Raw genomic sequence first — 27723 nt, forward strand, 5'->3', positions numbered from 1 at the left:
AGATACACTAAATTATAGTGTCAAAAAGTATTTTCAAAAAATAAGTGTGCGTTTAAAAAAGGCCGGAACCATATCCAACCTCGACGTGATTTAAGTCCGGACAGTTTTGCCGGTAACGCTCGCCTCCCTCAGCCGGGTTTTGTTAGCGTTCAAGCTAACTAAGGGGGAGGCAAAACCTTGCGGATTTATGTAAATTTTTAACCACCAAAGCAGGCGCTTTGTGCTGCAAACATGGCGCTAACAATGGAAACGCAACTCCAGAGCATATTTGAAGATGTTGTGGTAATATTACTTCTTTTTAGCATCTTTACGCGCGTTTGTACGGCACCGTGATGCTGCACACGACCACTCAAGTCAATTTTAATGTGTGCCAATATTGAATAAAAATAGTCCGTTTCATCAACAATAGAGGTAATATGTATTCGAATAGGCGTAAAACGTCCATAATCCAATAATAAGATTGACTATTGACAAAAGTAGTTCATGATTTACTTACTATAATACAATATGTTGTTTATTTGTGATTGTTATAACACTGCCTAACACAGGGTTGCGTCCAATGGTTTGCATAGTTTATTTAGAAACCAAATAATTACGATACACACGTTTTTATAATATTTAACTTCTTATTCCACTTTGTTTTTGCTCAATTCTATCAGAAAACAGAGATGGTGGAGGAGGCTTTTGCAGGGTAATGCTTCAAACAACTACACATTCACATAATAATATGAGTATTGGTTTGACATGACTTTTTTCACAATCTGTACTCCCAGAATGTGCATGGACAGTCCAGAGGACGAAAGGACAAAGTTGGTCAGTTGTCTTGGAGCCTTCCAGCAGTACTGGGGAACTCTGCCTCAGGTTTGTAAACATGTACACACACTTAAAAAACAGACATAATGTGACAGAATCATTTATCTTCTTCTCTTCACACAGGAATCTCATGAGCAGTGCGTGCAGTGGATTGTGCGATTCACACACAGCCAGCACAGTCCAAAACGAATCTCATTCCTCTACGACTGTTTGGCCATGGCTGTAGAGACTAATCTTTTGCCACCGAGGTACACACATACACAGATTTGCACGGTAAAAGCAAGATCTAATTGAATAATTTCTGTGCATTTGCAAAAAATAATAACCCGTATTTTAAAAAAATAATATTATTACTCTCTGTATAGGGCAAGTGACCATTTTTGCTCATTTTAAAAATATATAGTACTTCATAAAGAGCTATTTTCCATATACTGTATGTGGACATCACATTTTGAGTTACTGTATGTAGGCCACACTTGTATTATAGCAAAGGTTAATATTGTTGCCTACATGCCCCAAAATGTGATGTTTCAATTATATGATTATTATTATTTTTAAATTATTAGCATTTTTTTAAAATAGATTGTTTTAATAAAAAAATAGAATTAGTGACATTCCAGATCAATCAGCATCATTACTTTTTTTTTTTTTTTTTTTTTTTTTAAACCATAGATGTTTGTCATCTATCATTTCTAAAATTTTCGCATGAAGAAGGTTAAAAAAAAAAAAGATTACGTTGAATAAATACATAGTTACACGGTGGTAATGGCCTCCAATAAAGCTTTAAAGTTGTTGAATAATAAGTATAATGAAAAAAATGATTTTTTTAAATACAGGTAGTCACCAGGTTTCAAACGAGTTCTGTTCCTATGTTGGCGACATAAACAGAATTTCCGCGGAAATCGAAATTATCTCTTTAAGTACTCAAAAATAACTACCTAAAAAGTCCAAAAGTATTGTTTTTTTGTTTAATGATGGAGGATACACTGCCCTCTGGTGGCAGCGTTGGGTCTGGCTGGCTGTCACCTTATGGCTGAGAAGCAGACTCTCGTCTAACATGGATAAAGGACTGCTGCACTCGGGGTTAGCCCACATAAGGGTGTAAGTTGTTTCAGCTAATATACATTTGTGTATGCATTTGTAATTTAGTTTACAGCTACAGTTTAGGGAGTTACGTTTGAGCTATTTGCTATGAGAATTGTAAATACGTTAGCATTCGTAGCATGTAAGATAGTGGATTTTTGTTAGCCAAATTAGGCTAATTTAATCTGCTAAATTTACATAATGATCAGACTAGATGGACATTTGAAGTTACCAATTGTTTTGTGCCAAGTGTCTTACTGTTAAATGTGTGTGGTTTTGAACATAAGTGTACTATCAGATTACAGACTTACAAATTGTCAAAATTAAAGGAAGTAAAAAGCTTCAAAAAGCACAATTGTTTGATGTCTGCAAAGCTGAACAACTTCACATTTGTTGAGGACAAAACACGTCATACTAATAAAGTAAAGTAAAAAATAAGATACTTTGAGGTACAATAAGGTACTGTTTATGCGATTAAAAAAAAAAAAAAAAAAAAAACAGCGGACAAAACTCCGGGGTCGTAAAGTCGAAAGTCAAGTACGTCGTAACTAGAGCTGGGAATCTTTGGGCACCTAACGATTCGATTACGATTACGATTCAGAGGCTCCGATTCGATTATAAAACAATTATTGATGCACCCTTCTCCTTTTTTTATTTTATTTTTTTAAATGTTTTGTACATTAGTTCCAAAATTGTTCAAAAATACTCTCAGGCGAAACCAAACTACTATTTCAGTATTAAGTTAACATATAGCAGTAAAAAAATATACAAAAATAACAGTAAATAAAAAAACTCCAGTCCCCATTCTTTATCAGCAGCTTTAAACTACATTCAATTAATTTAATGTTGTGAATCAACCGTTAAAGTTGTTAAAATTGCTCCCGTTATTCCATAATTTCCCTTTTGTCTACTTTCAACATGTGAAGGTTTTAAAACTATTTTAAGGATAGACTCAAGTCAATATTTTACCTATTTAGGAGTATTTTAGATAAAAAGTTAATTAGGTTTGCTTGGAAGGTTCGCTACAACAGCCTTGCAGGGAAGTGTACTGCATTAAGATGGCGGCCGTTACTAACGCTTGCATCTAGCTTTTTGTAGATGTGCTGCCAACACTACCGAATCTATATTGAATCTAGTCCTATATAAATGATATCTACCGTAACATTATGTGGATGTACTTTGTAGGAGCTTTTCGGCAGCAGTCAGGAATGTTGTTGTGTTTTTTTTTATCTCGTGGGATGAGTTGAGCTAGAGCCGTGAGTTGAGCATTGGCATTACCCGAGGGGCCGGGTAATGAGAAGCATGATGTTTAGCTACTCTCGCTCCGTTCCTCATTGTCCCGAAGACTGCGCGGCGCGCTGCGTGTGTTGTACTTCCGCTTTACTTGGCATATTTCAATAATCGGAATTTGGATGTTTGTGAATCGTTCTCGAATCTTCCACGGCCGAATCGCGAATAATCTAAGAATCGGAAATTTTGCACACCTCTCGTCGTAACCCGGGGACTACCTTTACATTTTTTTTTTAAATTAAAAATAGAAGTGAACATTTTAAATAAATATGAATAAAAATTGCAATTTTATCTTTATTTAAGGTTTTTTAACAAATAAGAGAAAATTTACCCCTTTTTTAAAATAATATATATATATATTTTTTTAAATGAATACATTAAAGAAAATATACTATTAATGTAAATGTGTGCCATATAAATGGATACGGTGTTAATTCAGCATTTGTGTGCAGGATGGTTTGCGCTGCTCTAATCAGTTCGGATAACTTGGAGTGGGAGAGGACTCAGCTGTGGGCGTTGACCTTTAAACTCATCCACAAGATCATCGGAGGGGTGGACTACAAGGTCTTAAGGCGTCGATGACGGCAGACGTCCAATCCATTTCCAGGATGAGTTTCTGGCCGTTAAAATATGCTTGCTTTTCAGGGTGTTCGCGACCTCCTAAAAGCCGTGCTGGATAAAATCCAAACCATTCCCATCACCGTTAGCTCGGCCATTGTGCGACAGCTGCTGACAGCCAGAGAGGTTTGCTTTTCCACACGCGATTGTTTTTTTGAAGTGATCATTATTTTTTTTTTTGTAAGTGATGGAACTGATTGACGAATTCCAGGTGGTGGAGTACATCCTTGACAGAAACGCTTGTCTCCTGCCCGCCTACTTTGCAGTCACAGAGATCCGGAAGTTGTACCCGGAGGGACAACTCTCTCACTGGGTAAAGATCTTTTGAGTGTCTATTTATCCATTGTGGTTTTTCTTGTGTTGCACCAATACCATTTTTCGGCTACCGATACAGATTCCGCTAACCCAGCTGTTAGGTAACGACTGAAACTGTACTGATATCACATTTTTTTGAAAACGTGCAAAATAAAATGTTTTCTTTTAGTACTAAATTACTGTATACTCACTTTAATGTAAAGTAATTACTATCAATACTTGGTCAGACGCAACGGCCACCCTCCCAGTTCAAAAGGATTGGACGTCTACTAGTGATAAACTCATTCCAATTCGCAGCAGAGGCTTGTTTTTCTGTTTATTAGTTGTTTGTAGAATATCCTAGAATGATTTCCTCACCAATGTATTGATCATCGTTGTATCGCCATATCGTCAGATCATCGTTATCGTGAGCTTTGAATCGCAAATCGTATCGTATCGTGAGGTAACAAGAGGTCCCCACTCCTATTTCTTAGTGCTACCCGATACCGATGCATGCATTTTAATGCCGTATCGGGGCCTCTTCCGAAACTAGTATCGGTGCATTGCTAGTTTTTAACTGAATCCACGTTTGTGTTCGTAGCTTCTCGGCAGCTTGATATCAGACTTTGTGGATAGTTTTCGACCCACTGCAAGAATCAACTCCATTTGTGGTAAGAAAATTGACGACATTTATGCTTGTAGCACCGGCAATGCTAATTTTTTAGCCCTCCATAGGACGTTGTAGCCTGTTACCAGTAGTGAACAACAGTGGCGCCATATGCAACTCTTGGAAGCTGGACCCCACCACGTTGCGTTTCCCACTCAAAGGCATGCTGCCTTTCGACAAGGTATGCACACACGGGCGCATGTGTAAGTAAAAATGTAGAAAGGCTGCCACACATGCATCTCCAAGAAGAAAACAATCTGCTAATGTCATTTTTATATACACAAGTGTTAACGCAAACTTTAGACCCACCCAATCAAAATGGATTATATCGATAACCTTTCAGAATACCGTAATTGTCGGACTGTAAACCGCTATTTTTTTTCCTTCATTTTGAATCCTGCGGCTTATAGTCCAGTGCGGCTTATTTGTTAATTTATTTTGGTTAAAACGGAACACTTTATTTGACAGCGGTGTCTTAAGACTGTCATAAGACCATCATAATTGTGACATGACACTGTCATGGGCATTACTGAATGCTTATGTCATTAAGTGTCATCTGGCAAATGATGTCACTAACTCCATTTATGTCCATCTTGAATTTTTACATCCAAAAGTGAGATTATTTGCCAGATAACACTAAATGACATCTGTTATAAGCATTCATAAATGCTCATGACAGTGTCATATCATCATTATCATTGTCTAATGACAGTCTTATGGCGCCACTGTCAAATATAGTGTTACCAAATGCCATAACTAGCAATAATGAAACAACTGGAACAGTAACTGAAGAAGTAATTAGCACAGAACATGAATTTTGATAGTTATTTGCATTTGTCGCGCTGCAATGCATTCTAGGAGGCATGTTGGACAACAACAGTGTTGACCGCAGGTGTTAGCAGAGGTTGACTGTCTCGCCCAAGGGAGCAGTGATGACCAAATGAAGCTTTGCCACAAAGTGGTTCAAAGCTTCATGGGGGTTCATTTGGTCTTATGGAAGTTGTTTGATTTTGCTGTCAAATGAAGTATTACCGGTTAATATCTTTTGGTGTTAATATCCCATAATACAAGGAGGACAGCTGCGGTTTATAGTCTGGTGTGGCTTATCTATGAACAAATGCCGTTTTCATGCCAATTTTTGGGGGTTGCGGCTTATAGTCAGGTGCGCCTTATAGTGCGAAAATTAGGGTACTAAGATGGTTGTGTTTATTGAATGCACAGGACCTGTTTGAGCCGCAGACGGGCTTGCTGCGCTATGTTCTGGAGCAACCTTATTCACGAGAAATGGTGTGCAACATGTTAGGACTCAGCAAACAGGTACCGCTGATGAATGTGACAATTAGCCTTGTCTCAATCTTTCTCTTAAAAGCATTGTGTTGTCTTTAACGTACCTTTTTTTAGTGTCCCGTTTCAAAGCTGAGTCTTCCTTTTCTTGCTATTTCTATTTGCTGATTCAGTGTTTCCCAAAACAAAGCTCGGAATGCTAACCATGCCACGGAATAGATGTCTTATTACGGTAACTCTTTTGCTGCCATTGACGATGATGAACGTACAATCCTGTGGTTGTTTTTCAACATTCTGCTCTGAATTTAAATCTGTTTATCACGAGTAGACATCCAATCCATTTGAAGTGGGTGGGTGGCGGAGAATGGCCGCCAGTGGCAGCCAATGCCAAGCAATGAGTTTATTTTGGGGCATTTCATGTCATTTCCTGTTGATTTTGGGTTGCAGAGAAGAAGTGACTCAAGTATGTCTCCAAATGAATAGAAAGTGACTCAAAATCAACAGGAAGTACCCTGTAAATGCCCTATAATGAACAGAAAGTGACCTGTAAATGCCCACACAGACTGACTGTGAATGCTCTGGAGTCAGTGCCATTGACAGCGCTAGCTGTCTAATCCAGTTAAAATGTATTGGACGTCTAGCGCCATCAGTAGCTAGTGAGCTAACGTAGACACTGTTCTAAAAGATTTTGGTACTTTTTTTTTTTTTTTAACGATATATCGATTCTTGGCGGGAGCATATCGATAACCTTTTGTAGTAGAGAAGATACAATATTCTATATAGAAATAACAAAATATACATATGCAGTTGCCAGATTGCATTTTTGTCACATAAAGACTTTATTTTCATAAAATTAGCACTTTTTACCCTAAAATGATCAAATTTTTAGTATAGAAAATGTAAAGATTCAGGATCTCACTTTGGAATTGATATAATGTTTATTTTCATGTTACATTGGTGGATAAGTTTTTTTTTTTAATTACGTAAAAGTACAGATAAAGGTGCAAAAAAATACTTAAGTAAAAGTACAAATATCTAAGAAGACAAATCAATTAAAAGTATAGAATATATACAGTATATGTATACATACATACAGAGATCTGAGTCAATATTCAAATAAAAAAACTGAAAATTCATTGACTACTGTTATATATAAAATTGTGCAGAATGGAAAAAAAACAAACAATAAAATTGACTACACTGCAAACAGAAGCTTAAACAGCTCAAAAACTACAAAACAGCCTAATGGCGGATTGCAAGCAACTATCAGGTGCATACCGCCATGTACTGTACAAGAGTGTGGTGGTTTTTATTGGTCAATATCTTGTTCATATGCCTAATCTTGCTTGTACTCATGTTGCTGCCTCTAGTTGCACGGGGCTAATCGATTGCGCCAGAGGCATCAAAACGAAGCTATCAATTCACAATGAGGGAAAAAAAGAAAACGTGTAATGCAGGCGACATGTAAAAATTTAGTGAAGTAAAATATTAAAGTGCCACTTCATATTTGTACTCAAGTACAGATACACAAAAATGTACTTAAGTACATTAACGAAGTACATTTTCTTCGTTACAACTTACAATCCACCACTGCAGTGTTAGCACACAAAAAATGTCCAAAGTAAGCTTATGTTTGGGAAACACTGATCTTCACTTGTTCTTGTACTTTTTGTGAATCTCCTCACAAAACTGCATGCGCTCATGCTCAACAATTCCGTTTTGACTGTCGACGCCGTCAAAACGCAAGGTGTCCAAATGTGCACAATGATCCCCTCAACCCGTCCGCATGCTGTTTTATTGGCGACGAACGACCTCCTCGCTCGTGAGTCACCACTCTTCTCTTTCTCTGTGTCTCCCTCTTTTCTTTTGTTTCCTCCCTCTTTCTGTTTCACTCCTGCGCCGGTCTCGGTAAGACTCTGAACATTGCCCAGGTATGTCCTCTTTCCTCCGATTCTTCCTTTCTATTCCTTCTCGAAGTCACGTGACCTGCCCTGCATAGGCTAGATGGCAAAATAACCCCCTAACTGGCTGCCGTTGATCATTCCAACTGCTGTTAAAATAAAATGAATTGTGAAATGAAATGATTACTTTTATCAATGTAGTGTTATGACTTTTTTTTTTCCTCCCTCAATTTAAACCTTTTTACTGTCATGTTAAAACTAAATTCTTGCAAATTTGTGACTTCTGTTTTTTTTTTTTTTTTTTTTTAAAAAGATTTAGATTTACTGTGATATTTGTGTACTTCATTTAAAATGATGGTATCTTTTTTTAATATTATGACTTATTGTAGTGAAATTACTCAATTTTTTAAGTGATGATTTTTTGCTGTAAAGTTATGATTATCTGCCATCAAATAACCATTAACCATCAAATCGACTCTTTTATGAAGTCATTCATAAGCTGATTTATATATTTTTTTTCGTAATGAAATTTCCACTTTTCTACAGTCATGTTACGACTTAATTTTCAAAAAATTGTGACTTATGTAATGAAATGACTGTATTTTTATATATTGGAGACTTCTCGCTATAAAACTAAAAAAAAAAAATCTTTAGTGTGTTATGAAATTATTCCTCTAAAATAGTGACTTTTGCTGGAAAGTATGACTTTTCAGTCATGTTGATTACACTTTAACACAATTAAAACAACTAAATATTAGCATTTATATTTACTTTTGAATTATGATTTGTTATTGCATTTTTTTCCTAATTATAAAAACATGTATAAATCAATATAATGTTACTAAACCAATTTATTGAAATGAAAATGAATACAAATGGAAATACACATTGGTTACGGCCCCATCTAACAATCTAAAATTATTATAACCGTATTGGCCCAAATATAAGGTGGTGTTTTTTGCATTGAAAAAACACTGAAAAAGAGGAGGTCGTCTTAAATTCGCAGTCTAGACTTTATACCCATTCACGATGCTAGATGGCGGCAGATATCATTGAAGTGATGGTCTGTCATGACAGATCTCAGCTACTCTTTTTAGTTTAACCAGTTTGCATTATTATTATTATTATTTTTTTCCTTATTCAGATTTGTTTCAAGGTTACAGTTAGACTTCACTTTAATGGTTAATGCAGTTATTGCAATTTTGTTGTTTTATCTCAATAGATGGGTTTATTTACATTTCAAAAACCAGAAGCCATTCATTTACAAATGTGATTGCACTTTAGTTTACATATTTAAATGTTCAGATATTAAGATTTGAATGAGGCAAATTAACATGCTTTTCTCTCAAATATATTGTTATAATAATTTGTTTTGGATGTGCTGTAATTATTTTCTGTATAAAAAATTAATTTGGTGTTCAAAAAGTCGTTTTTCAAACTTGAGTCTTGAAAAAGAGGGGGTCGTCTTATAATTGGGGCCGTCTTATATTCGGGCCAATAGGTTTTTTTTTTTTTTTTTTTTTTTGCATCATAGTTAACTCAGTGATTGGCCGACAACCAGCCTACTGCTGGCATAGACTCCAGCACCCCCGCGACCTTCGTGAAGATAAGCGGCTTGAACGCTGAATGAATGAATAATTAGTAGCTAACACTTTATTTGAACTTGGTGTTATAAGACTGTCGTGAACATAAATGAATGCTTATAACAGATCTCATTAAGTGTCCTAACCATTACAATGGTCCTAAACTCTAATCTAACCTAAATAAATCTCAATATTGCATCAAAGTGACATAATTTACTAAATGACACTCAATGACAGCTGTCATAAGCCCTCATTTATATTTATGACAGGTGTCATGTCATCATTATGACAGTCTTATGACACAGAGTTCAAATTAAGTGTAACCAAAATAGTATTTAACTAATTGCGTGACATGGCGATAGACGTCCATTTTAATTAAACCCACTCATGTTTCAGGGCCATTGACAACGTTAGCCATCAAATCCATTTTGAGTTGGAGGGGCAAATGACTCATTCGCCCCTCCCAGTCAAAAAAGATAAATTAAAAAATTAATAAATAAATCATAATTCGTGCATGAAAGGGTTAATGTCATTGAATGATAGACACTATATTCAGAATATTCATATATACTAGGGCTACAGCTATCGATTATTCAAGTAGTCGATTAATCTATCAATTAATTAGTCCGAGTAATCGGATTAGAAACATTAAATGTGTTGCGGAATAAATTTTAGGAGATGTAAAACAAAGGCTTGCTAAGACTGCAGTTTCAAAAGGGCATTAAATGCAAATATACAAAATAAAATTCCCGAGTGTTCCTTCAAACTATGCAGGATTACACTCATTTCACGAGAGCAACAAATGTATTTAAAAATAAATTAAAATACCTGATCTTAGCTTCACACAGTATAAAAATAAATAAATAAATGAGGGTCTCATTACAACAAAAAAACAATTGGTTAACTTGCATAACAAAAGTCCGCTAGCATTAATGCTAGAAAATGCTAGTTTTTTATTTTTTTTTTACAAAGCTCTTAACAAATCATTCAAACCCATATTCCCACAAAAAATGCTAATTATACCTATAAACTAAATATGTTTTTATTATGCATTCATAATTAACTCAAACAAAAACTTACCTTATGTCAGTCTTAACAGGGAGTAGCTGGATTCAGCCATGTTAAATGAGTTATGTCATATTCACTGTTGCCACAAGAGGGCAGTGTATCCAACCAAATCAATAAAACAAATGCAAACACTTTCAAAACAAACCTTCATATTGCCACTCTAAATGAATCTTCAAGGCATCAAAATTTGATACGCAGCTTTTTTCTAATCAAATTACTCAAGTTAATCGATTCATCGTTGCAGCACTAATACATACAAAATAGTACACCCTCTTATCCTACCACTTATGTCCTTCCCCATTTATATAACTTGAATAATAATAATAATCTTGCTCTACATTTTACGTCTTGTGTTTCTCTCCAATTCGGCAGCAAAAGCAGCGCTGTCCTGTGTTGGAGGAGCAGCTGGTGGACCTGGTGGTGTACGCCATGGAGCGCTCCGAGACGGAGGAGCACTTTGACGCCGACGTGGGCGGCACCAGCCAGCTGCTGTGGCAGCACCTCTCGTCGCAGCTCATCTTTTTCGTCCTTTTCCAGTTTGCTAGCTTCCCGCACATGGTGCTGTCTTTGCATCAGAAGGTGAGGGCACACTGATAAATATGGCGATGGACGTCTCATCTGTTTGACTGAGAGAGCTTACAACAAAGTGACCAATCATAGCGGAGATGCTGATATATAGTTAGGCAGATTGAACCGTCCTTCAAAAATAGTCCAAAACATTTAGCATCGATTCCACTTTGATAAATCTCTGAAGAGTTAATATTTACACACAAATGCCACTGGAACATTCATAGACAAGAAATATAAAAGCACTTACTGGCATATGCCACCCAAAAAAGTTTTATCAAGCAACGAATGTTTGAAGAAGAAAAAAAAAAATCTATATTTAAATATGGGCAAATGCTGCCCCCGAGTGGCCAAAGTGTGCAAAGCTGTTCTTAATTAACTGCAATGTCGAGGGATTTTTTTTTTTCAAAGGCTATAAATAGTCGAAGAATGTATTTATTTATTTATTTATTGCCGTTGTAGTTTAGTAATTTTGGGTCTACTGTTTCAATTATTGACTATTCTGCTAATTTTATATTCTACGCATAGGTTTCTTTAAAACTACCAGTTTAAAAAAAAAAAAAAACAGTAAAAACAAGTTAAAAATTACATTTCTGAAAATAATCAAGATAGGATGAAATGAGAGAGAGAGAGAGAAAAAAATTTGTTGTTTATATTTTTTTGCCCCATTGACCAGCCCTAATTGGACATCCGTCGGCGTCAATAGCACTGAAACATGCGTATACTGTACACTGAGTTTTTGGTGTCTTCTAGCTTGCAGGAATGGGTCTTATCAAAGGAAGGGACCACCTAATGTGGGTCCTGCTGCAGTTTATATCAGGAAGCATCCAAAAGAACGCCTTGGCCGACTTCCTGCCTGTCATGAAGCTCTTTGACCTACTGTACCCCGAGAAAGAGGTCAGTTGCTTACATAACAGACATGATCAATCAGTTGCCATGTCTTTAATTCCCACGTGTAATATTCTCTCCTCTACGTTTCTTAGTGCATCCCAGTTCCGGACATTAACAAACCGCAATCCACCCATGCCTTTGCCATGACTTGCATCTGGATCCACCTAAACCGAAAGGCTCAAAGCGACAACTCCAACCTGCAAATTCCCATCCCGCACTCTCTGAAACTGCACCATGAGTAAGGCTGAGCAATTTTGGAGGATAAATTCAGCCACTCAAGCCGCCCTGCCCAATTTTCACTAAGAAAAATAGATATACAAACCACACCTAACCATAAGCTGTAGGTGTCCATATTTTAAATGGGATATTTACATAGAGAGATGTTAGACAGAAATATTTTAATGATTAAAAATCTCTCTACTAACCAAATACAGTCATCAACACGCCGAGTTATGTCCTCATTCATATGAGCGACCTGTCAGGGGAACCAGCTAGTAGCACTAGTCGCACTCATGTTCTCTGAGACAGTCGGAGACCATAAAAAAAGAAAACTTACTGTAATTTTTGGACTATAAGCCACTACACGTTGCTCCTGGTGCTGCGTCACCAGTGGGTAGATGGCGAGATAGTGTAAAGTGCTTTCAGCGCCTTGAAAGGTGGAAAAGCGCTATATAAGTATAACACCATTTACCACTTTTTTACATCATTTCGAATCCTGTGGCTTATTTATTAATTTGTTTGGATAAATATAGGTAACACTTAATTTGTTCATAAGACCGTAAGAATTATGACATAACACTATAATGGGCATTAATGAATGCTTATGACAGATGTCATTAAGTGTCGTCCGCCAAATTATGTCACTAACTCCATCTATGTTCAGCTCGGATCTTTCACATCCATTCTAAAGTGTGATCATTTGCCGGATGACACTAAATGACATCTGTCAGAAGCCTCCATTAATGCTCATGAAAGTGTCATAACATAATTATGAAGGTCTTATGACAGTCTTATGGCGCCACTGTCAAATAAAGTGTTACAAAATACCATAACTAGCAATTAATGAAACAACCGGAACAACAACTGAAATAATTAGCACAGAACATGAATTTTCATTGCTATTTACATCTGTAGCGCTGCAATGCATGCTAGGAGGTATGTTAGACAACATCAGTGTTGACAGCAGGTAGCAGCAGAGGTTGACGGTCACCCCCTAGGGAGCAGTGATAGCCAAATGAAGCTTCTTGAAGAAATGAAGCTTTACAGCCAAGTGGTTCAAAGCTTCTTGGGTCAGTCTTAAGATGCCGCTGTCAAATAAAAAGTTACCGGTTAATATCTTTTGGTGGACAACTGCAGCTAATAGTCCAGTGCGACTTATCTATGAACAAATGCTGTTTTCGTGTCAAATTTGCTGGGTAGCGGGTTATAGTCAAGTGCGCTTTATAGTCCGAAAATTACAGTAACTTTAAAAAACAGGTCACTACTATTATAAAATCCACTTTAGTTTGACTTCTTAGTTTGCAGCGGACTGATTTCTCCCCATAATGCTTGATGAACTGGAGTAAACGCTAGCATAGCTGTTTTGTCATAGCTCACTGTGGCTATCTGTCCTTTTTAAATGTGTCTAACCACCCATGGCTAACCTTAAACTCCTCTTCTGTAACGGCATCAAGGATCAAACGGAGCTTTCGCTTCAATAAAGTCCTCTGAGTGCTCGATGAAAATGGCTAGCCAGTAGCTATGCGTTGGTGCTAGCACAATGGCATCTCGTAGCAAACAGTTTAGAATTCATCTAACCACCCATAGTTAGCCTTAAGTGCAAAATTCAAAGTCATAAAATGTATATACAGTAGTGTATATATAGTAATGTATACTGCGTACGCGATTTATGCGATTTCGACTTATGACACCGGAGTCTCGTCCGCCATTTTGTCGCCAGTCGTTTTTTTTTTTCTTTTAGTCGCATAAACAGTACCTTATTGTACCTCTAAGTATCTATTTTTTTTACTTTACTTTATTAAACGTCTATCTAGTCTGGTCAATATGTAAATTTCGTAGATTAAATTAGCCTAATTTGCTTAACAAAAGTCTGCTACCATAAATGCTACGAATGCTAACGTATTTACAATTCTCCTAGCAAATCACTTACACATAACTCCCCCAAACTATAGCTGGAAACTTAATTACAAATGCATACACGAACATATATTAGCGGAAACAACTTACAGCCTTATGTGGGCCAAACCAGAGCGCAGCTGTCCTTTATCAGAAGAGAGGCTGCTCCTTAGTAATATTGTGACAATCTAGCCAGACCCAATGCTGCCACCAGAGGGCAGTGTATCCTCCATCATTAAACAAAATACAATGCTTTTGGACTTTTTGGAGTTGTTTTGGGGTACTTAAAGGGTTGAATCCGTTTTATGCACCAGCGTGGGAACAGAACTCGTTCAGATTAACTGATTTGGATCACTGCGAACATCGCTTTGTTTCAGGTTCTTGCAGCAGTCTTTGCGCAACAAATCTCTGGGGATGTCCGACTACAAGATCGCACTGCTGTGCAACGCCTACAGTACCAACCCGGACTGCTTCGGTCTGCCGATGGGTGTCCTAGTGGAGACCATCTACGGCACTCAGTCCATGAGGATTAACCTACCGGGCACCAACTGTATGGCGCTGGGCTCCTTCACGCCATTGCCAATGAACCTGCTGGACTCTGTCACAGTCCATGCCAAGATGAGGTAAGTCATGTGATCTTGAAAAAAATGGTGTCAAATCCCGAAACTGAAATCATCGACGACGTTTCCGGATAGTTTGATCCACAGCATCGCTACGCGGGTCATTAAGTTGGCCCACGCTAAGTCCAGCGTCGCTTTGGCACCAGCGCTAGTGGAGACATACTGCAGGCTTTTGGTCTACATGGAAATCGAGTCCTTGGGCATCAAAGGGTTCATCGGTGAGTCGCACAGATTTTCTGTCAGAAAACTTTTTTAAAAAGCCTAGTGATTTAAAAGCTCATCGGTGGAACATCATGTGTTTGGGGAAAAAAAAAAAAAGTTGACAGGAATTTTGAAAATATTACTGTCATGTGTTAATATACTAAGTTGTTTATTAACAATACTCGCAAAAAGGCACGGTCTTGAAATACTGTTTTAACAAACAAACAAAAATACAATTTACTTCAGTACAATGGCAACGAGCTGGGACAGGTTTGTTCACATATTGACCATAAGATGTCGCCTTTTTACTTTCAAATGTATCACCAGATGTGGATTAAACACTGTATGGAAACTTTTCATACTTTTCTTTAGTAGCAGGGACTCAGCCTAGCAACCCGCCAGACTTATAAAACACTGTGGGGAACCATGTGAAGGAATCTGACTTTTTAGCCAGATTGCCAGAATCAAGTCAGCCTAACAGCCGGAACCATGCTAGCGCAGTTCCAACGGCCCGGGCCGGCCGAACCCCAACAACCCCACCAAAAGGCCAAACCTTGCATATTCACCTTAGTCTTAACCCCTTGTACTGACTCCATTTTAAAAGCTGGAAAAAGTGCTTCGAAACACAAGTTGACAATTTATTCCAAGTCGGCAGCAATCATACAGCACAGAGACCCAGGCGAGGAGGCAAACTGGATCCAGGGTCACCATATCATAAGTCAACAAAATATTTCCCAAAAAATGACAACGGTTTGTTAAACATTCAGTCTTTTAAAGGCTCTGGTGAGGCGGGCTGTGGTCTGGAAGAAGGGTGTGTTTGGGCATTGTTTAGGATTAAAATTCAGGCATTACTGTGTTCAGGGCAATGAGAGTTAAGGATTTTGCCATCCTCAGCTTCTCGGTCGCCGGTTCCTCCATATCAGATGTTCCTTGTGGCAAGACAAGATGTCCCACCATTTGTTCTGGACTGTCCAGAAGAATTGGTTGTGGGATTTGGTGGTGCAGACGTGGGCTTGTAGATGTCTTTTCTATCACCTGCTCGTCAGCGTCAATCTTGCTCAGTCAACTGCATGACGCGCGCATTGGGCTTCCATGGTCAGAAGGCGTCCTGTATCTGTATCTGTACTGCCCTTATTTGCCCGTTGTCTTGGCGCTGCAAATTCTAATGATTTCAAGTCCAACTGTTCATAATATCAAATATATTCTGCTTGTTTTCCTTAAACTATTATGTAAATGCTATTTATTTTATATTGCATGTGTTGGAGTAATACAAGCAATCAATCAATAAATATGAGAAAAGATACTATTCCCTGTTTGATTATATTAAGTGTGTTACACTAATACAGTCAAACCGTAAATGCGGGGAAAAAAGAGATACTATTCCCTTCACCTGTAATAAATATAATGATTAATTTCACTATCATTTTTCTTCTGATTGGCTCAGAAAAATTACAAGATAGGAAAATGTCTTTTTTTTTCACACTATTTTATTTGAAATTTACTTAGTTTATGCTAAATTCTATGCTATGTTTATTTCCACGTCATCCCATTAGAACAGCCACACGGTATGTACAGTTTGTTGTGGTTTCAGCGTGTTGTTTGTGCATTCAGGCCAGCTGCTGCCCAGCGTGTTCAAGTCTCACGCTTGGGGAATCCTTCACACTTTGTTGGAGATGTTCAGCTACCGCATGCACCACATCCAGCCGCACTACCGAATCCAGTTGCTCAGCCACCTGCACAGCTTGGCCGCCGTGCCTCAGACCAACCAGAACCAGCTGCACCTCTGGTAAGCGGCGTAGTACGTCAAGACGTCACGGAACCTGGTCTTAGGCGCTCCTACTTCTTCCCGCGTAGTATGGAAAGCACAGCTTTACGCGTGATCACGGCACTGGGCAGCTCAGAAGTCCAGCCACAGTTCACCCGCTTCCTCAACGACCCCAAAACGGTTCTGTCGGTGGAGTCGGAGGAGCTGAATCGAGCGCTCATACTCACACTGGCCAGAGCCACGCATGTCACAGGTATTCATCTGAAATTGTGAAGTTTAAAAATCTGGTTCTGATTCTTTTTCTGTATACAGATTTCTTCACAGGCTCCGACTCCATCCACGGGACATGGTGTAAAGACATCCTGCAGACCATCATGAACTTCACGCCTCACAATTGGGCTGCGCACACACTGTCCTGCTTTCCGGCGCCGCTGCAGGTGTCTGCTTCAAATCCGACGCCGCCATACTGGCCAGCTTTAACGTCCTCCGTCTTTACGTCCTCTGTCTTACCCGCTAGGCGTTCTTCAAGCAGAACAACGTTCCTCAGGAGCCGCGCTTTAATCTGAAGAGGAACGTGGAGGAAGAATACCGCAAGTGGAAGTCCATGACCAACGAGGAGGACATCATCACGCACTTCTCCATGCAGGGCTCTCCGCCGTTCTTCCTGTGCCTGTTGTGGAAAATGCTGCTGGAGACAGATCACATCAATCAGATTGGCTACAAGTCAGTAGAATTGCATTTACAGCTGATATGAAAATATAGATTTTTACAAATCCAACCTAAAATTAGGGCTGTCAAAATTATCGCGTTAACGGGCGGTAATTAATTTTTTAAATTAATTACGTTAAAATATTTGACGCAATTAACGCACATGCCCCGCTCAAACAGATTAAAATGACAGCAGAGTGTAATGTCCGCTTGTTACTTGTTTTTTGGTGTTTGGCGCCCTCTGTTGGTGCTTGGGTCCAACTGATTTTATGGCTTTCAGCACCATGAGTGAGCATGGTGTAATTATTGACATCAACAATGGCGAGCTATTAGTTTATTTTTTGATTGAACATTTTTACAAATTTGAATAAAACGAAAACATTAAGAGGGATTTTAATATAAAATTTCTATAACTTGTACTAACATTTACTTTTTAAGAACTACAAGTCTTTCTATCCATGGATCGCTTTAAGAGAATGGTAATAATGTTAATGCCATCTTGTTAATTTGTTATAATAAACTAATACAGTACTTAGGTACCGTATGTTGAATGTATATATCCGTCTTGTGTCGTATCTTTCCATTCCAACATCAAATTTACAGAAAAATATGGCATATTTTATATATGGTTTGAATTGCAATTAATTACGATTGATTAATTTTAAAGCTGTAATTAACTCGATTAAAAATTTTAATCGTTTGACAGCCCTACTTAAAATATAGACAGGTAGTCCCCAGGTGACGACGTACTCGACTTAGGTGATTTCGACTTTACGACGCAGGATTTTGTGATGCATGCTTTTATTTTTGCGGAGGAAGAGTAGAGCAGGTTGTACTTCCGGAAGCACGCGAGTAAGAGCGCACAAAGAACGTATTTGCGTACACAAAGAAGAGCCATGAAGAAGTTGCACACCCAAGTAAGAGATAGACGGCAAAGTTTACAGCTCCAAGCCTGAGCGCACATTTGTCGCATGCGTAGCATCCACAAAGGCAATACAAGTATATAGCATCCTTTGTACTGTTGTTTCAATTGTGGTCGTATACTTTGGGCGAGTTTACGTGATTGTTTTGATGCTGTGCGGATATAACTGATACATGCTAATCGTTTGTGTGGATTGTTATTGCTCTATCAGTAGCTAGTTAGAAAGGGAACTTTCAATTGCCGTTATTGAGGATGAAACTGATTTTATTTCATTTTTATTTTCGTTTCATTCTGTAAGTGTTGATGTCATGAGCAGTTGAATAAAGTCAGCACACCGAACGGACGTCTGACATCATTTCGGAGTTAAGTTCGAAGTCTAGCTTAGCAAGGAGAGAACAGTGACGTATAATACATGTTTTGGATAATTATTTTGATATTTAGAGGGTTTTTAGGGGTACTTAAAGGGTATTTACGCGGAAATTCGGGTTACGTCGCCAGCGTAAGAGCGGAACTTGTTTGTCACCCGGGGACTTCCAGTATATTTTTATTCAGTTTCTTTCATGCAGAAATTATGTTTTTTTTTTTTTTTTTTATGTTTTCAATGACATTTTTATTGGACAGAGGTCTCAAATGTGTGGCACACAGGTCAATTTCGGCCCACGGGACAATATTTTGCGGCCTCCACTTGACATTCAATTATATTATTAATGTATGTGGCTTTGAGCAATAAAAAGAAAAATAATTATGAATGATGCTAAATAAATTTAATTTGATTGATGGATCCATTTTGGGGGGGAAAAATATTTAAGTTGTCGTAAATAAAAAATGGATTTCAAAAATGCAAAGTAAAAATGATAAATAATTTAGATTTTTTTATTATTATTTCTTTATTATTTTTTATAATATAAATGTATATTATAAAATGTATATAATTTTAATTTTTACTAAGTATTTTCTTATATTATTTTTTTTTATTATAAAATTGATAAAAATGGACAATTTTAATTTTCTGCTTGAAAATGTTTGTTATTTATATATTTTATATAATATAAATGTATATTATAATATGTATATAATGTATAAATTTATGTTATTATTTTCTTATATTATGGCAATTTTGTTTATCAAAAAAATTAAATTGTAAAAAAAAAAAAAAAAAAAAAAAAAAGTCATAAATTCAAAGAAATGTGGCCCGTGTGTATTTAGTTGTGTGAATTTTATTATTATAATTTTTTTGTTATGTGACCTCCCATAGCTTCGACTCTTTGGCTGCCATTGACGACAAGTCCAATCCATTTGAACTAGGAGGGTTTTGGAAGCGATCGAATGATCATTCCCTCTGGATGGCGCGTTTTTATTTCGTTCGATCTTACTGTTTTACTGTTCTCACTGTATTGTCATTGACAGAATTGATAAAATGTAATTTTCCAGACATTTGCCATGGCCAAAAATTCCATCACTACATAACATTGAATTTCTTGTTCCCTTCCCAGCGTCCTGGAGCGAATCGGAGCCCGCGCATTAGTAGCCCACATGCGCACATTCGCCGACTTCCTCGTCTATGAGTTCTCCACATCACCCGGCGGCCCTCAGCTCAACAAATGCATCGAAATCCTCAACGACATGGTGTGGAAATACAACATCGTCACGCTGGATCGAGTCATCCTGTGTCTGGTGAGTCGCGTTTACCGACCCTGAGGGCGCCTTCCGCTCACCCGCTCTCTCTCCGCCCGTCAGGCTATGCGAAGCCACGAGCGCAACGAAGCTCAGGTGTGCTACTTCATCATCCAGCTACTGCTGCTCAAGTCCGACGACTTCCGCAACAGGGTCAACGATTTTGTCAAGGAAAACGCACCTGAGCACTGGCTGCAGAGCGACTGGCACAACAAGCACATGAGCTACCACAAGGTACACATTCATAGATGATTGAAATTAAACGATTAAAAATTTTAATCGAGGTAATCACAGCTTAAAAATTAATTCATCGTAATTAATCACAATTAAAACCATCTCTAAAATATGCCATATTTTTCTGTAAATTATTGTTGGAATGGAAAGATAAGTAAAGTAGTGATTGAAAATACACCACAAGGTGTCAATGGCGAGTTTTAAATCAATTAGAGATCTAGCCAAGGCAAAGTCTGAGTAAGTTTTATGTGTATTTTGCATAGCTTTTTTGATTGGGAATGCCAGTTCTCTTTGCATTGAGCACTTTTATTTTTGTGAACATTATTTTTTTGAGATATAGGAATTTTATTTTTGTTGTGCTTTCACTAAATGATACTGTAGCGACTTAACTGTTCCGCCCAAATGCATGCTGGGAAGTTGTGCAACCATGACTGTCAGTAGTGGCTGCAATTGGTATACAATATGTTCTGCGTTTTATTCAGGGAAGCGTGTTAAGAAAAAGATCGTCACCTTCGTCGCCCAAATGCATGCTGGGAAGTTGGGCAACCATTAGTGTCAGTAGTGGCTGCAACTGGTATACAATATGTTCTGCATTGTGTTCAATTAAGCGTGTTACGAAAAAGATCGTCAATGAACGCCTGTGTCCGCTCGCATTTCTCTGCCTTTTAGCTCCCAATGTGCTAAAACAGCGTCAATGTAAACTGTTTGAGGCATCGCATGAATGGGTCATTCGATGCATGCCTTAATATTATATCAAATATTTTAACGCGATTAATTTAAACAATTAATTACCGCCCGTTAACGCGATAAATTTGAGAGCCCTAGTGATAATACATCAAAATAGTTATATATTGTAATGGTTTGTAGCCCGAAAGGTTATCAGTATGCAAATGCTATTGACGACCATGAGAGTGGCTGATCATTTGCTGCCATCCCTGCCACTTCAACCTGATTGGAAGTCTACTTGGGATAAATATAGAATATTGTAAGCTATCTTTCCTAGTCTACGTATCGATAATGAAATATATTTTTTGGTGTCCTCCTGCGCCAGAAATACCCAGAGAAGCTTTACTTCGAGGGCGTCGCGGAGCAGCTTAACCCACCCATGCAAGTCCAGCACCAGTACATGCCCATCTACTTCGGCAACGTGTGCCTGCGCTTCTTGCCAGTCTTTGACATCGTCATTCACCGCTTCCTGGAGCTCACCCCCGTCTCCAAATCGCTGGAAACCCTGCTGGACCACCTCGGCGGCCTCTACAAGTTCCACGGTCTGTAATGTGGGAGTCCACACATTTTTCAAATTTGATAAACTGTTGCAGTACCAAGATTGACCTGTTAGAGGTAAGAAAGAGGAATTTAAAAAACTAGGTTACTTGTAAACCAGTTTCAAACTCGCGTGAATTAATTTTCCAAACCAGTTTTTCCTCGTTTGGGGTGCTTCCTGATTGGCTAGAGTTCAAGTTCAGACATGCAGCCAAGACTGCAATCCATACAGTGATTACTTCAGTCCAAGCAGTCAAATTTAATGCATCGCCATATTTGGTAACGTGCGCGCTCACTTTATATATGAAACAAGTTATCGGGAAATTCTTTTCTGACCCATTTTACCTTTGACCTCATTAAATTGTTTCATATTACAAACATACTTCATTCATTCTTGAGTTATCTTGAACACACACACAGACCTACTGATCCAAATACATCAGCTAAGCCTTCTCTAGGTTTCACATCCAGAGCTGTCTGACCTCTGTGACCTTCGTCATTTGACTTCATTAGCCGAAAATGTAATCAACTCTTCTGTTTCATATTACAGACATCAAACATATCCTGCAAATTTGATAATGATGTATTTATTTGTTCTTGATTTTTCGGGAAATTACTTTTCTGACCTTTGACCTCACAACCTCCAAAACAGGATTTTCTTGAATACAAAAAAAAAAAAGACATTCTGACCCGAATACATAATTTTCCGTCGGGTTCACGTCTCGGTGGAGGTAAAAAATTCTGAATATCAATTCAAACCCGCTTTTGAGTGAGTCCAAATCTGTGTTACAGACCGACCAGTGACTTACCTGTACAACACTCTGCATTACTACGAGCGACACCTGAGGGACAGAACCAGTCTGAAGAGGAAGTTGGTGCACGCCATTATGTTGTCACTCAAGGTAGGCGGGTCCTTTTTGGTAAAAGGGATTGGACGTCTATTGCTGTCAACGACAGTTATTGAATTTGGGTGGGGTTGCCACCCTGGGGCCACATCCCTTCCCTGGCAGGCCGGGGTTGGGGTGAGGGGTTCGTTGGGTGGGCGAGCGCTGGTGTTGCGTCTCCTCTCCCCATCCCTGAAGTCCGGTTGATGGGGGCCCGGGGAACCACCCTGGATCTCTGGGGGGTGACGATGGTCCCTTTGCTCGGCTGCGGGAGGAGGGATGGGCTGAACGTTCATTTGCCCCTCCCAATCTAAATGGATTGGACGTGTCGTCCCGTCAATACCACTGAAACATGAGCAGTTTAAATTGGACAGCAATTGCATGCAACATGTTGGCCGGTGCTAACGATTTGTCAATGGAACAGGACAACCGGACGCCCGGTTGGTGCCTCAGCGAGACCTACCTAAAGTTCGGCATGAACCAACGAGATGATAATGTTTGGACGCCAGACGACACCTATTACTGCAAGCTGATTGGACGCCTGGTGGACAATATCCTTTTCAATTGGATTTTGTTTTAAACACTGTTTATGAAATATGTTGTTACACTTTAACCCCGACTCACCCATGGCGGGCAAATCCCCCGGCCCGTTCCCCAACTGCGACTGGAGGTTCAACGAGTTCCCCAACCCGGCAGCCCACGCCCTGCACGTCACCTGCGTGGAGCTGATGGCTCTCGCCGTTCCCGGGAAGGACGTTGGCAACGCTCTGCTTAATGTAGTTCTCAAGAGGTGAGAGCGCCACTTTCACCTTCATAGATTATTTTTCTTACCCTATAAATCTTTTTGTGTGTGTGTGTTTTCAGCCAACCTCTCGTCCCTCGAGAGAACATCACCGCCTGGATGAATGCCATCGGCCTCGTCATCACCGCATTGCCGGTAGGGGTGGGAACCTCTGGGTACTTCACGATATGATACGATTTGCCTAACCAATAATCAATTTACTCTTCTTCGCTCTGTCAGGAGCCGTACTGGATCGTGCTGCACGACCGCATCGTGACGGTGATGGGCTCGGCGGCGCTGACGTCAGAGACTGAGTGGTCGCGGGACCCCTTCGCCCTGCTGGACTTCACGGCGTGCCACCAGAGCTACAGCGAGATCAGCTGCAGCTACGTGCTGGCGCTGGCGCACGCCGTCTGGCACCACTCGTCCATCGGGCAGCTCTCACTCATTCCTAAGTATGTCGGACAGCAAACCCGATGTCATTTTCCCCATCGTTAATTACGATCTGATGTTTTTAGATTCCTCTCCGAGACATTGAAGCCAGTGGTCGAGACAGAGTTCCAGCTTTTGTACGTTTACCACCTGGTGGGACCCTTCTTGCAGCGCTTCCAGCAGGAGAGGACGCGATGCATGCTGGAGGTAAGCGCATCAAAATTTCACTACTGAACACGGAATGGAACCTTCAAGCGTTCCGTTGTTTCAGATCGGCGTGGCCTTCTACAAGATGCTGCAGGTGGTGGACCAACACTGTCAGCATCTCAACTACATGGACCCTATTTGCGACTTTCTTTATCATATCAAGTACATGTACACGGGTGACAGTGTCAAAGAGCAGGTATGTAGTTATTTTTCTGTCTTGAGTAAATAAAGTTACGTCGGCAGGCATTTTGGAAAAAGAACAAAACAAAATAATTAGAGGATAAATTCATGACATTAAATGGGTTCCAAACTAGAGGATAATTATGAGAGAGCATTTTTCCTTTTCTGACCTTTTGCCTCATTCCTCCAAAATATAATAGACTCTTCCATTTCAAATTACAAACATCAACTGTAGATTTGATAATAATCCTATTATTCATTCTTGCTATCATTAAAGATTTTTAGAAGCTTTGTGACCTTTGACCCCCAAATTTAATGGCCTCTTACGTTTCATATTACAAACATATGGTGCAAATGTGATAGTTATCCTTTTATTCGTTTTTGAGATATGACCTCTGTGACCGTTAATCGCATGATCCCAAACCTTCTGTTTCATATTACAAACAACAATTCCTTTATTCAGTCTTGACTTATCTTGGTCACAGACAGAAATACAATGGCCTTCTGACCTTTGACCCCATTACCCCAAAATGTAATCTGTTTTAGGTTACAAAAAAATCTTGCAAATTTAACCCCAAAATGTAATCGGTTTCAAAATCTTTTCACTTTTCTTCAAACTTTTCAGTTCCATATTACAAACCTACCCTTTAAATTTGATAACAATCCCATGATTCATTCTTGAGTTATCTTATTTCTTGACCTCTGACCCCAAAATTTAATTACTTACATTTCATAACGTATCCAACAAAAGTGATAATAATCCCTTTATTCTTACTTATCGTCAACATTATATGACCTCTGTGAACTTTAACCGCATGACCCCAAAACGTCTGTTTTATATTACAATTAACAATTATATCTTGAACACAAACATGACCTCTTGACCTCATCACCCCATATTTTATCACCTCTTCTGTTTTATATTTCAAGAATCATGCAAATTTAACCCTAATCTAACCCAAAGTGTAATCAGTTTCAAAATCTTCACTTTCCTTCATATTTTTCAGTTTTATATTACAAACCTCTCCTGTAAATTTGATAACTCAAGAATGAATGATGGGATTGTTATCTTAAGATATTTCTGTGGCATCTGACCCCAAAATTTAATTACCTCTTACGTTTCACATTACACACACATCCTGCAAATATGATAACTAATAAAGGGATTGTCTTCAACACAATATGACCTCTGTGACCTTTAACCACATGACCCCAAAATTTGATAATGTGATGTTTCATAATTCAAGAATGAATGGATTGTCGTCCTGAACACAAACAGAAGCATACAGTGATCTTCTGACCTCTGACCTTTGACTCCTTAACCCCAAATTTGATCACCTATTCTGTTTTATATGACAAAAATCCTGCAAAGTTTATAATCCCTTTATTTATTCATGAGTTATCTTGGACAGATATTTCTGACCATTGACATCTGACCTCATTACCCCAAAATTTCATATCACAAACATCCTCCAAGTTTGATAATAATCCCTTTATTGATTCATGAGATACCTTGAACACAAACACACTGACATACTGAACCAAATAAGCTCCGCCTTCTGCAGATTTCACCTACAGACAGAGGTAACAAAAAAAAAAAGCATCAAACCCTATAAATAGCGCCAAAAATCTGTCAAACTCCCATTCCCACGTGCTTTTACGCAGGTGGAGGAAATCATCATGACGCTCCGTCCTGCCATGAAGCTCCGCCTCCGCTTCATCACGCACAGCAGCAAAACCGACACCGCGTCAGCGTCGTCGTCTACGTTGCCGGCGACGACCGTCACCGCTGTCTCCGTTCCTGCGCCGGTCGTCACCTCCGCACCCCAACCCGTGCCTTCCTCTTCCTCTTCTTCCTCCATAGCGGTGACCACCGCCACCACTGTCGCCACTGCCTCACCTTCCTCGTCATCTTCGCAACACGCCGCCATGTAGACTGATCATGAAAAAGTTTTTTTTATACTCAACATGAATCATGGACTCGAACGTGCAAGCAAATGAAATGCTGTTTATATTTTATGTATCATGATATTATTAGTCACTATTTTTCAATAAAATGAATTACCACCAAGCGTTGACATCCATTAACTCACTCGCTACCATTGACGGCGATAGACGTCCTATCCATTTCGACTTGACGTCTATCTCTGTCGATGGCACCGAATCGTCATTCATAATATGACACGCCGGCCTCACCCTGACTGCACTCTGTTGCCATGGTGACACCAGATAAGGAAATGGCATGTTCTTCTGCGTCTGAGATGATCCGTTAACCCTTTCCCAACAGGATGGCATCTCGTCGGAGAAAATGAAGAGGAGGGCGAGGACGAACTTGTAAAGCGCTTCTTTGGTATTGACAAGCAAGGTTGATGAATGTTGGTGAATATTCATCAAGGCAGGCATGGAGCGACGCTGATGAGCAGGCGTGAGGTAATGGCTAATTAAGGACGAAAGCTCTCCAGTGCTTTAAGATTGACTGATTGGGCTTCAGGGAAGGATAGGATGAGGCATTTTATTACCATGTTGAGCTCATCAAAATTAAGACTTGGCTGAGAAATAAGTCTGAAAACCTACTTGGGAACCCTAAATTTAGCTAAATGAAACCTAACTACTGTATAGAACCCTAATCCTAAATTTAAACCTGATTTTGTAAGCCTAACTCTAAACACTAATTTGGAACCCTATACTGTATTTAGGAGCAAATTTGGAACCTTAACAACAGTTGTTGCAAAACTGCAAAGCCTGCCTAAAAAGGGTAAGCCTAACCCTAATCCAATTCATGATTGAATATCAATACAACTACTTTCCACCAACATTTTTTGGTAGGAATCCCAATTTTCTCCTCAGGTTCAAACCATAAAAAGAAACCCTAACTCTGCTTTGGAACCCTTACCCTATATTTAAACATGACTTTGCGAGGCTGACCCGTTTAAAACCCTAACCATCATTTGAAACCCTATACAATGGTACTTCTACCGGTACTTATGAAATAAATTGGTCCTGTAAGTAGTTCCGTAACTTGAAAATTCTGTTAGTAGAGACGCGTTTTCCATGTAAATCCTCTAATCTGTTCCAAGCCCCCCCCAGATTCAGATATAAATGTTCTATAATGCATAAAAATACATCAAAACATGGAACAAATACATGTTACAAACAGTGTTGTTAATTTTACTTTAAAGTAATTACAGTTACAAATTACTTCTCCCAAAAAGTAATTGCATTAGTAACTCAGTTACCTGAATGTAAGGGTATTTAGTTACTTGGCAAAGTAACTAGTGATAATTTTCATGTTTTTTTTTTTTCTCAAAAAAACAAACAGGTCACACAATGTGAAGTTTAAAGGGTTTTGGGGACAATTGGCCCTAGCCGAATTCTTTACCCTCCACTTAACTAGGGTACTGCGATAACTAGCTAGTAATCTTTGCTATGTGTGGAAGTCATTTAAAGTTGTGAATCAACCATCAAAGTTGTTAAAATTGCTCCCGTTATTGCATTAGTTCCCTTCTGTCTACTTTCAACATGTCTAAGTTATAAAACTGTTTCATCGTTTAAAGATAGATTTAAGTCAAGATTTTGCCGATTTAGGAGCATTTTATATTTAAAAAAATAAAATAAAAAAAGTTAAGTTTGCTAGGAAGGATCTCTACATCAGAGCCTTCCTGAGAGGTATACTGCTTT

The 27723-nt window shown here is 38.8% G+C and overlaps 2 protein-coding genes across 4 annotated transcripts in view; one reads left to right on the forward strand and one right to left on the reverse strand.

Moving 5' to 3' along the window:
- Positions 1-109: 109 nt before the first annotated feature.
- Positions 110-26109, forward strand: med23 (mediator complex subunit 23). Of its 2 annotated transcripts, XM_057822321.1 has the most exons (31): positions 110-282; positions 660-691; positions 774-861; positions 937-1061; positions 3639-3750; positions 3832-3930; positions 4016-4117; positions 4700-4769; positions 4834-4946; positions 5987-6082; positions 7963-7980; positions 10974-11180; positions 11922-12065; positions 12152-12297; positions 14552-14797; positions 14870-15012; positions 16607-16781; positions 16850-17013; positions 17073-17197; positions 17278-17483; positions 19884-20064; positions 20128-20298; positions 21350-21566; positions 22354-22463; positions 22870-22996; positions 23070-23235; positions 23310-23382; positions 23467-23681; positions 23745-23865; positions 23930-24061; positions 25711-26109. In XM_057822321.1, the coding sequence occupies exons 1-31, from the start codon at positions 232-234 to the stop codon at positions 25978-25980; spliced, it is 4245 nt and encodes a 1414-aa protein (XP_057678304.1). In that variant the 5' UTR covers positions 110-231; the 3' UTR covers positions 25981-26109. The 2 variants fall into 2 exon arrangements, with proteins under 2 accessions (XP_057678304.1, XP_057678306.1); XM_057822323.1 differs by lacking the exon at positions 7963-7980.
- The window catches only part of LOC130907353 (A-kinase anchor protein 7-like), a 77129-nt gene continuing 74928 nt past the window's right edge, over positions 25523-27723 (reverse strand). For both annotated transcript variants that reach the window (XM_057822325.1, XM_057822324.1), the window contains one exon: positions 25523-25981. The gene's annotated coding sequence lies outside the window, so the exon portion shown is untranslated. The remainder of the gene's footprint in view (positions 25982-27723) is intronic.

This window comes from Corythoichthys intestinalis, chromosome 19 (genome assembly GCF_030265065.1).
Source record: "Corythoichthys intestinalis isolate RoL2023-P3 chromosome 19, ASM3026506v1, whole genome shotgun sequence".
Taxonomy (NCBI): domain Eukaryota; kingdom Metazoa; phylum Chordata; class Actinopteri; order Syngnathiformes; family Syngnathidae; genus Corythoichthys; species Corythoichthys intestinalis.

Bases quoted from the DNA above. Each gene is read 5' to 3' on its own strand.
- med23 (XM_057822321.1), top strand. From the start codon at position 232: ATGGCGCTAACAATGGAAACGCAACTCCAGAGCATATTTGAAGATGTT. The intron at 23,236-23,309 runs GTGAGAGCGCCA...GTGTGTTTTCAG, and splicing joins CTTAATGTAGTTCTCAAGAG to CCAACCTCTCGTCCCTCGAG. The intron at 23,682-23,744 runs GTATGTCGGACA...TGATGTTTTTAG, and splicing joins CAGCTCTCACTCATTCCTAA to ATTCCTCTCCGAGACATTGA.